The sequence below is a fragment of the Echinops telfairi genome, unplaced genomic scaffold (genome assembly GCF_000313985.2).
Source record: "Echinops telfairi isolate 266 unplaced genomic scaffold, ASM31398v2 ScPeMD7_7406;HRSCAF=8444, whole genome shotgun sequence".
Taxonomy (NCBI): Eukaryota; Metazoa; Chordata; class Mammalia; order Afrosoricida; family Tenrecidae; genus Echinops; species Echinops telfairi.
Window position 1 is genome coordinate 1,589,074 of NW_022111306.1, and position 11,592 is coordinate 1,600,665.

Sequence of the window (11,592 nt, forward strand, 5' to 3'; positions counted from 1 at the left end):
TTGCTCTGCTCCCCTTGCTGTTCTGTTGCACACCCTTAGTGTTTCGCCTCAGTGTACTGGGGTCAGATCGGTGCAATTCTCACACTGTCTGCAGTGTTGTCCCCTGTAGTGTTTTGGGTCAGTGAGGGAAGTCATGTCTCATAGTGGCGGCCATATGGTCCTCTTTTTGCTTTGGCTGCTTTGAGCAGGAATATCATCCTCAGGGCTTGGTGGGCCAGGATGTGCTCCACTCCCTTTTCCTCCACCTTCATTTGCTCCCGTGTGCTCTGATCAGACATGTCCCTCTTCCTGAGCTGTAGCTTCAGTGCCATCCTCCAAAGGGAATTCTTCTGCAGGGATGGGGGGCTGTCCATGTAGTTGGGATTGGGCCTCTTAGACCGCTCTATTAGAGGAACAATGATTTTAAGAGTTTTCTTACTATGTTTCATTTTATGGAAGAAAAACTTGAACTTCCTCAAAAGTACTTGGCTTATTTATTGAGGTGTTTTCCAGCAACATTTAAAGCAGAATCCAAATTTCTTGATTTGCTCATCTGGATTAGACTTATGCTCTTAGATAACGTTTCAAGTAAAGTAAATTGAAATACTAACCAGAAGTATGTAATTGCATTGTGAAACTCATATCACTAGGGGTCATGTTGTAGAACACTAAAAAGAAATGGAATGAGTTCTTATGTTGCAATCGTATTTGATATGTGAGGACATCTTAATGTTTGCAATATAAAACATTATGTATATGAATATTAGAAATTTTATCTCCAATATTTTGGGAAGTTTACAGTTATAGTTATCATATGCTATTTTTCCTTACACTTTTCATGGAAATGCAGGACCCCTTTTTGACAAAAGATGAACTGGCAGGTACTTACATGCCCTATGAACTTGGACAGAAAATGAAAATATGGATCAATAACTCTGATGGAGCCACACCAGCTGTTGGCAAGGTAAGAGCCTCACAAAATTAGATGTCAGGCATTTTCTGATTGAGTATATAACTAACACGTTCAATTCAGATGACTCATCTCTTGAGTTCAGTTGAAGACTCTTATGTGCAGCTTCTTCAGCTGTGCTGGCTTCTTAGAGTTGCAGCGCTGGCCTGGACAATTTCATGTGTTTCAATCCTTTCATTCTCTATAAGGCTAACCATTTTTTATAACTTCTCTTTACTACAACTTTTCCTTGTGAAAAGTCAATGAATATTTATTGCCATTTTCCCATTGGGAATTGTACCTTTTTCTTCACGATTCATTAAATATTTAGTGTTTTCCATATAAGATTCCAAATATGTTTCCTAGACTGTTTGTATTTTAACCTGCGTATTGTGTTTCTGCTGAATAATTTAAACTATTTTGTAGCCATCGTGGTCTTCTTTCTTTTTATCCTTTGTTTCTGATGTCATATTTTGAATCTCCCCAAAGACCATTGTAACTTGTAAAAATTGGCTCCTATATATATTTAGATCATTTGAAAATTTTTAAAACATTTAAATCATATTTAAAAATTTATGTCTTGTTTATTTTCATGTATGATATCCAATATAAGTATGATGTAATTTTTCAAAATGGATAGTTAATGGATGAAGCATCATCTGTTGAATAATTCAGCATTTCCCCACTTTGAAATACTGTCTTTATCATGAAATAAATTCCTACAAAGACAAGCATTTATTTCTTACCTTGTAGCTATGTTGTTGTTGGTTTCTCCATTCCTTAATATGACTTTATGATTATTTAGGCCTATTAGTCTTCTAAAACTCTTCACCATTGCCTCATTTATCTTTCCAGATAAAGTATGTAGTTATAAATGTTGCAATAAAATTTGGGTTGATATTAATTTAAAATTATGAATCAGCTTAGAGAGACTTAGCATCTTTATATCATTAAAATTTTCTTACCCCAAAATATTCTATATTTCTTGATTTATGTATTTTTGGTATTCATGAGCATTCTATTGTTTTCATTATCTTGTTTTTATAAGCTCTTGCTGTGACCATGAATATATTACTGTTTCATTGCTATTGTAAATATGTTTTACATTTTTTAACCTCTCTGTATATAGGGCATGGAAAAGAATAACTGAAATTTCAGTAGCATAGTGAGAAAATATAACTTTGTGCATAATTTTACTATTAAAAGAGCATTGAGCTGTGGTGAGAAATAATTTCTCTTTTACCACTACTTTATTTCCTTTTACTGTGTGCTTAGCTATTTAACTTCCTGAAGGCTCAATTTTTTATTTGTAAGACTATAGAAAGGCTCAAATATAGAATCTCCAAAGGATCTAAAACTAAAAAAAAAAAAAAATCCCCAAACTCTGTGCTTAAGTTGCTGCCGACTCATAGTGACCCTATGCACCCGAGAGAACTGCCCTTGTGGGTTTCCGAGATTATAACTATAGGGAAGTAGAAAGCCCTAACTTTCTCCATATTGCTGATGAAGATTTTGAATTGCCAACCTTTTGGATCGCAACCCGATGTGTAATCACTACATCACCAGGGCTCCTAAAAGAATTAAAGGGCTTTCTACAAAGGAAACTTTGGATTGCTAATCACAAGGTTGGCAGTTCAAACACAAGAAGGTCATCAACAGAGAAAAATGAGAATATCTGTTCCTTTTAGATTTACAGTATTGGAAATACTATATAGGACAACGATGAGTCAGAATCAACTGGATGGCCGTGAGTTTGGTTTTTATATAGGTGCCCAAGGAGCCCTGGTGGTGCTATCAGATAAGTGTTGAACTACTACGTATAAGGTTGGTGGTTCAAAACCACCAGAAGCTCCAAGGGAGAAAACTGAGGCTATCTGTTGCTGTAAAGATTTATAGTCTAGAAAATCCTATATGGGGACACATTGAGTTGGATAGAAGTTTCTATACCATAGTAGGGTGCCCTGGTGGAGCAGTGGGTTAAACATTGTGCTGCCTTCTGTAAAGAGAATGTTTAGAACCCACCACTTTCTGTTCTCCAAGAAAAAAGATGCTGCAGGCTGGTTTCATAAAGACTAACGACCTCAGAAATCCTGTGAAGTAGTTCTACCCTGTCTCCTATATGGTCTTTGTGTGTCAGAAGTGAGTTGATGATATTGAAGTTGCACGCGCACACACACACACACACACTCACACACACTCACCATAATAGCTTATTTGTATTGTTTTGGTTGACTTCTTTATCCATCATAGGCCTGGCCCCCAGGAGATTCAGTGTTTCCAGACTTTACCAACCCCCTAACAACAGAATGGTGGATCCGGTTGTGCACGGAATTTAAGAACGTCATCGATTATGATGGGATCTGGATTGTAAGCCTAAATTTGTTATATTGAAGATTTCTTTTTTTGCTGGTGAAAAGGTGGAATGATCTCATCTTTTCAGCTTCATATAGCAGGCTATACCAAATTAAAATGAAAAGTCTTGTTCCTTATCTTATGTTTTCTGCTTCAATTCCTTTATGCTTCACTGGTGAGTAGAGAGAGCTTTTTCCTTCAATACTGGCAGTCTCTGTATGTGCCATCTGGACCATTGCTTCCTCTTAGTCTAAATGAGGCGTTTTAATGTAGGCATTGATGTTTATGCCTACTCCATGTGCAGCACTGGGGGTTTGCAGTAGTTGAAGAAGGAGTGGGCAGATAAGCGATTGCATGGTCATGATGGGGGAACACTGAAAGCAATAGGAATACAGATCGAGGGCATTGAGCTCAGGTCAGCTACCATGAGAAGTGAATGGGAGTTTGTGAATTGAATGGGGTTGTGGGTTGAAGTGTTTCGAGCAGTGAAGTTAGCGTAGGAATATAAGCAAAGGAAAGAGACCTGAGGAGTGGCTTGCCCAGTTCTAATGAGACAACAGTTCATTGTATATCTAATCCAGAGAAACACTTACAAGCAAAATCATATGGGCTGATGATTATGTGAAGTTGAGAGCACTCTTGCCACTCAACAGAGCCATCCCTAACCCCTGTTATTCACATACTTAAAAAGAGCAAAGCCTCCTATTTCTGTGTCGTTACTTGCCCACTTTCCTTCCCATTTCTCATCGTTTCCACATGTTAAATTATGTGGGTCCACTGACATGCAGTGGTCACAAGAACTTTTCTATGAATATTTCACTGATTTTCTTAAAATATGCTTTTTAAAAAAAAAAATCATTGGTTGTATTCAGAAGGCATTGGAGGGCTACTTAAAAGAAGCATTTCCTTGATATAAGCCACAAACAATATGAATAAATAAAACAATATGTTAGGTAATAATTACTACCAATGAGAAAAATTGAACTGGGAAGCAAGATGGCAAGTCAGAAATTTAAATAGTGTCATCTGTGAAGAAGAAAATAGGTAACAAAAGTGAGAGAAAGGCATTTAAACAGGGCATAGAGTAAATACAAAATCCTCAAAGCAGAACTATGCCTGATATTTTCCAGGAAGAGAAAAGAGGCTAGTGTACTAGAGTAGAGTGATGAGGACAAGGGGGGACAAGAATAGGGAAAATGTGAGCAGGGTATTGAGCCACTGTCACAAAGGGCATCTTTGGCTTTTGCTCTGTGTGAGATGAAGCAGCGCTGGAAGATTTTAAGTAGAATCTTTTAAAGGATCACTCTGCTTGCTATATTGAGACTAGACCGCCAGAAGGGCAAAAGGAGTGTGAAAGCAGTTGTGAATTCAGGTATTATAGAGCCTTGTATCATTTGAGTAGCTCTCCAAGGGGTGGGGGGGGCGGAAATACCAATAGAAAATTTAATATAAAAACATGAAGGGATCATACAGAAGATGATGACAAAACTTAAGTTTCTTTAGTTTACAGTTAAGTCCTCTTCTGAGCCCCTGTGAAGAAGGCTAGGTAATAGAAACCAAGGCAATGATGCAAAGCAAGAAACAATGATGGTGTAGCCTAGGATAGTGACAATGGAGTCAATGAGACATGATTTGATTTTGTGATTAGTTTGAAGGTAGAATTGACAGGATTGGATGATGGATTAGAGGTGAGCTCCAAGAGAAAGCAATTAAGAATGATTTATGCTCACAAACATTGGAAAGACGTAATTGACATTTGCTGAAATGGTTGCTATTTATTCCTACCTATTCCTACCTATGACCTTTGTGTATTTGTGGAACTGTTGCTGATTTGCCAGGATAGCCTCTTTGAGACCAGGGATAGTGTTTTGTTTATTGCTAAGCTTCTAGTGCACCATTCCACACATTTACATCTTCAGAAAATGCTTGTGGATGAGTGAATGCTCTTTCTTCTGCTTTTTCCCCACAATGGGAAGTAAGAAAACGATACCCACGATTACTCATTGAGTTTTTATTTTTTATGTGAGGATATGAACGAGCCATCCAATTTTGCAACAGGACAGCAGCCAGGATGTGTAAATAACAATTTAAACAACCCACCTTATGTGCCTGGTAAGTACTCCCAAATTGCCATATGTTTTGAAATAATTTTGCACTTTAGAAAGTGTAAGTTTCCTTTCAGAGGTCTCACCAATGTAGTAATACTCCAAAACTTTTCTAACGTGTCTGTACACAAGAGGTGAAAGATCAGCACTTTGAACAGGAGGAAGAGGCGATAGTTGGCTGCTGTGAAAATGTACCGTCTTGGAAACCTTAGGGGGCCCTGGTGACTTCCTCCTCCAGGGTTGCTATGAGGTGGAACCAACTTGATGGCAATGGGTTTGTTTAGGTTGGTATGCCTTTTGTCACCAGCAAAAGGGACAGAGAAAAGAGGAAGGCCCTCAACAAGATGAATTGAGTCAGCGACTTTGCCAATGCGCTCAAGCATGGGAACGATTGTGAGCACGGTGCAGGGCCGGGCAGGGCTTCCTTCTGTTGTTCAGAGGGTCGGACTCCACGGCACCAAACAATAAACGACCCTGTAAAGGAGGATTTTCACCTGCGGCTGACTAAAAGTAATCGAGAGAGGCCAAGTTTTTCCAAATGAGCAAAAGTTTAATAAGGGAAGAGCCTGCAGGTGGTGATAGGAAAGGCCTATGAAATACTTTCCCCTGGCCTCTTGTGGTAGTCACCTAATCTGGTGTCAATTTAAGGATTAGGAGTGTCAGGGTGGCATCTAGGCTGTCAATCTGGAGATAGCCAATGAGACTTCTGTGGGCATGGCCTTTTGCTGAGAATTCTGGGAAATCTGGTACTTCCTCCTTGGAGGTGGAAGACACCTCTCGCTCTCTGCTACTCCCTGGGAGACATTGCAGAAGAAAAAGCCACATGGATGCAACCAGACCTCGGAAGCCAGAGAGACCCCTGCCAACACTGAGATGTTTCCAATGACACTGGACCCAGAGACTTTCTACTCACTGGCTTGTGATCGTCCTGCATTTGGCTTCATTGCATGAGTTTTGTGAGTTTAAAGAGGACCTTTGGTCTGATTGATATCAGATATATGGGCTAATATCAGATTTATGGCCTTGGACTGGACAGGGTTGGGATGGTTTCTCAATGTTCAATTCCTCTTGTATATAAACCTCTCCCTTATATACATATGCATGTTTATGAATTTGTTTCTCTAGTCTACCCAGACTAACACACTTCTCAAACAAAAGTGTTGCTAGGATTTATAACAGTTTTTAGGTGAGAAGGAACATTATGTTTATTCATTAGGTAAGAAGGGATTTCCAGAAAAATAGCCCATATAGGCAGGGCCATGCTAATTAGGTGTTCATACAGAAGATCTTTCAAGGTGGATTCCATTGCAAAGGCTTACGGAACTGGAAAGCAAAACGTATTCTGGGTTGTCAGGCTTGCTTAGTTGCATTTAGTCCTGGATCTAGAAGGTCATATGGCGGTGGCCTCTGTGCATGCTAAGGCTAGTGGATCAACTCAAGTGTACCAAAGCACTCTAATGAGGAGCTCCACCTGTCGCAGTGAATACCATGAATATTCGCATTTGTTTCAAACTGAAAGCCATCCTTTTCCTAAACAACAGGCCACTTTCCTTCTTCTCTATTGAACTTGCCACAGCGAGTTTCTCAAAGAGGGTTTTGGCCAGCCCTACTAGCCTATCTCAATGTCCACAGAGAGTTTCTCAGTGTTAAAGAACGTTTGGATTGATTTGTTTGTGACAGTGGGTTAGCATTGCACTTCTGCTTTCACAGTCTTGGATATCCACACTGGCTGTAGTACTGTCTCACAGGGTCACTGTGAGTCGGAATCAACCGGAGGATAGTGAGTTTGGGGTAGTTTGTTTTTAGCTTAGTTTCCTGAGTATAACCTGTTTGAATTTGGGGGTGTTGGTACTCTTTTTCAAATCAACCAAATAAGAAAATGGACCAAAGTCACAAGGAGGGTTCAGCCAATTCAGCTAATCTGTCTCACGCTGGTGATGAGACCATGGGATGTGTGGACACTTCACCTTTGCCTTGGGAGTAACCGGAAATACTCTTCCCTGCTGATCCTTAGAATGATACAGGGAGCTAGATTTGTTGGTGAGGTGTAGCAGATTAGATTAAATTAGATCACTCTTTGGCGATAAGGTCTATTGAATTTACAATGTCCACATTCTTTGCTACTTCTACAATTAATCATATTCAAATGAAAAACTTGTGAAGACTGCATTAGGAGGTGGGTTTTTGTAGTCAAAGATTTACCCCTGGCTTCAGACTTCTCATTTGAATGATAATAGCTCTCATTTATATTTCCTTTGCAATCACTGACATTCGAATGTGCCAGGATGCCATTTCCACCGAACCAGCAGCAAAGGGGAAAAGTAAAACTGAAATAACAAACTTTCATTGCAAGACCTGTTAAACTACAAGGTCCTTCTACATGGTCTTGAATCCCAAAGATAGTAAGCTCTCTTCACGTGTTAGTGGTTGCATAAAAGAAATTATGAATATAAATTCCTCAGATTGTTGCCAGGAAACAAGGGATCAGGATCACCTGTCTCTGTTTCAGCCCAAGACAGAGACCAGGTTGATTTCAAGTTTATTCTGAAATGTTAGCCAGAAGGAAACAAAGGGGGTTGCTACTTACAAACTGCTTTTAAAAATGTAAAAATCAAGAAAGCTGTATTTCTTAAATTGACAGCCGCAGGTTTTTAAAATGATCATAGGAAATGATTAGCAGATTTTGCAATGATTGCAGAACACAATTGATTTTCTAAACAATGTGATAAGAATGCTGGTTTTGCAATGATCATAGGAAATTATCTGTACCTATATTTCTCCAGGGGCCATTAGACCACCATCCCCTGAAGCCTATGAGCTCTGGTCCATATGAACTGGGGGATGCTTCCATGCCTGGCCTTACCAGACACTACCCCCGAGGTCTCTGAATGGGTAATGTTTCATGACTGGCTCTGTATCTTTTTTAAAAAAATCATTTTACTGGGGTCTTTTACAGCTTTCATCACAATCCATACATCCATCCATTGTGTCATCCTATGTTGCCATCATCATTTTCAAAACATTTTCTTTCTACTTGAGCCCTTGGTATCAGTTCATTCTCCCTCTCCCCCACTGTCCCTCCCTCATGAACCTTTGATAATTTATAATTATTGTTTTTTCCGTGTCTTATACCTACTGCTGTCTCACTTACCCCATGGTTTCTGTTGTTCGTCTCCCTGGAGGGGTGGTGGTGGTTATGTGTCGATCATTGCGATAGGTTCCCCCTTCTTCCCCTTTCCCCACCTTCACTCTACCCTTCTGGTATCACTATTCCCACTCCTGTTCCTGGATTCTGGGTGTCATGAGCTCTTATCTCTTATCTGTACCTGTTCACATGCTCTGGTTTAGTCTGAAGTGAGAGGCAGCACTGGGGTCATGATAGTGGGGGGTGAAGAAGCTTCAAGGAACCAGAGGAATATTGTGTGTTTCATCGGCCTTTCCTGCACCCTGGTTGACTCATACCTTTCCTGTGACCCCTCTGTGGGGGAGATGTCCCATTGTCTACAGATGGGCTTTGGGTCTCTGGTCTAACCCCCCTCATTCTCAACAATATGGGTTTTTGTTTGTTTGCTTGGGTCTTCTGGTGCCTGTTACCCGGTCCTAAGGATGCATAATGATTTTACTGGCTGGTGTGCTTTTTCCATGTAGGCGTGTTTCTTCTCTGCTAGAAGGCTGCTTGTTTAATTTCAAGGCTTTAAGACCCCAGATACTATATCTTTTAATAGCTGGGCACCATCCACTTTCTTCACCATAGTTTCTTATGCACCCATTATGTCTTCAGTGATTGTGACAGCCTGGTTAACTTTATCCAATGCTACCATAGAGTCAAATAAGGTGAATACAGACTGTATCTAGAGTTTAACAATCTAGAGATTGGCAGGAGCAGTTTCACTGGAGTAGTGGGAGTGGATATCAAACTATAATCAGTTAAGGAGAGAGTTGGGGATTAGGAGGAAGAGGTAGTGGTGTATACACATTTTTGGCAGGATGTTTTTCTCTGAAGAGGAATCAGGAATGGAGCTATAGTTAAGAATGGGTCGAAAGGAATGTTGTTACCTTGTTTGTTTTCTAAGAAATGGGAGATACTGAAGTATGCATATTTGCTGAAATGAAAAGAAGGAGGTGCTAATCCAACAATTTGCCTTTCTGAAAAAAGGGATTTTCAGATAGCATCAATTGTGAAGGGACTAGCATTAAAAGAGGGGAACACTTCCTTGGAGCTATATGAAAACGAAGAAACTGAGTACCGATGTACACAGATTTATGGATTAGGTGGCAGGAGGCTAAATATATTCTCAATAGAGACACTTCTATTTCAAAGTACCATAAATGGCCTGGGAGGCCTTATCTAGCCACCTCAGACTTCCCTATTGCCTTGAGGCAGGAGTCGGACAAGTCTTCACCCTTCATCCTTTACCTTGTTCTGATAGTGCCATTCCACCCCCAGCACTACTTCTATCCTAGGTTTGGCAGTTCATTGCAAGGGCTGCAAGGAACACAGGAAACACTAAAGATTAAGGGGGCTTATTTGAGGAATTAACAGGCTACTACCAATCAGGACCAGTAAAGAGTAAGGATCCACTCATTGGTTCACAGCAAGCTCTTCTCAGCTGGCAGCCAAGTTTCTCTCTCAGCCATGTGGTCTGTTGGCCCTTGCATCTCCAGACTATGAAGCCCACCTGTCATTCTGTCTCACAGGCCCATAATTTCAGGCCAGAGGAGGAGAAGGCACCCACCCCATCATCTCTGCACTGCTGCTCTGAGTCTCTGTGCCAGTCTCTGGTGCATTTGGTCATGTGGTTGGCCCCTTCTGATAGAGACCTTGAACGTGCTCTTCTAATGGTCCTGCAATGCTCTCTTTCTGCTCCTGCCTCAAAGATGGCCCGTTGTTATGGCCAGGGATGAAAACCGACCAATCCCCTCTAAAAGCATTGCACACAGTCCCACCTAATCATTTGGTGGAGTTACTGAGACATGGTTAGAAGAGCCATCTTAAGAACTGTTATTCAAAAAAAAAAAAAAGAACTGTTATTCCAGCATTCTACAGTAATTTTCTAATCGAGCTGTTATGGAGTATGGGTTTGGATTTGGGGAGCAGAAAGATTCGAGAGAGAGTATGCAGTGAATTTATGAAAGAAGTACAGTGGAGGTATCAGGCAATGTTGAGTTCACTCATAGTGTGTATTACTGAAGCAAAAGATGAGGAAAGCAGAAAGCAGTTTGGGGCCCTTAGAAATGAGACTGTCGATGCTTCTTTCTAAGCTGCCATTGATTAAAATGTGAGGAAGCCAATGCAATCCAAATGACAACTCCTGCAATAAGACATTGTGCCCCATAGTGCAAAGAAGGATGGAAGTGCTCGTCAAGAAGGCAGCTCACTCTCAGAAAGGCAGCATGGGTGCAGTGGAGTGCAATGTCTTCACGTGGCTCTTCTACCCAAGTCTTTGTAACTCCCACAAAATGATTGGCTGGGACTACACAAACAGAATGTATGTACCTTAAAAAGGGAGACTGGTCAGTTTTTATCACCAACCCCATGGCTGCACGGTGAGCCACATTTGAAGTCAAAGTAGAGAGGAGCAAGAGAAACCCAGAGGACCTTGGAAGGGTACGTCTAAGAAGTGACCAAAACCCAAACCCAAACTCAGTATTATCGAGTCAATGCTGATTCAGGGTGATACCCTCCCCACTCGCCCCTGTAGGTTTTTGAGACTGTAACCCTTGACAGAAGTAGAAAGCCCAGTCTTTCTCCTGTGGAGCTGCTGCTGGTTTCGAACTGCTGGCCATTTGGATCGTAGTTCAACTTGTAACCTCTACACTACTGGGGCTCCAAGATTGATAAAACCAGACGCATCAGAGACTGTGATGTGGAGATTCAGAGGAACGGTGCTGAGAGTTTGGGGTACATTTTTTTTTCATCTACCCTGAGACTTTCCAACTATGGGACAGAGAAACAGGTAGGCTTGCTTCCTGGCCCATGAAGGCCAAGGCCAAGGGGACTACCTGGCTTTGAGAGGAGGACTGAGAGAGACTTGGCTACCATGTGGCTGATAGGCTGACTCTTGACATGACAGATTCGGCATGGTTGAGGAGAACAAAGCCTTTTATCTTTACTGTTTGCTGCTCCAGGCTTGTGGTCGCCTGTTAACTTCCCTAATAAACCTTCTTAACCATTAGTATGATCTGTGAGTCCTGTGTGGCCATTGC

At 41.0% G+C, this 11,592-nt stretch overlaps 1 protein-coding gene across 1 annotated transcript in view; it reads left to right on the forward strand.

Moving 5' to 3' along the window:
* The window catches only part of LOC101648013 (maltase-glucoamylase, intestinal-like), a 138,240-nt gene that overhangs the window by 71,410 nt on the left and 55,238 nt on the right, over positions 1-11,592 (forward strand). Inside the window, exons 8-10 of the mRNA XM_030887342.2 lie at positions 830-943; positions 3,179-3,295; positions 5,308-5,392. Coding sequence (XP_030743202.2) covers positions 830-943; positions 3,179-3,295; positions 5,308-5,392 — 316 coding nt within the window. The remainder of the gene's footprint in view (positions 1-829; positions 944-3,178; positions 3,296-5,307; positions 5,393-11,592) is intronic.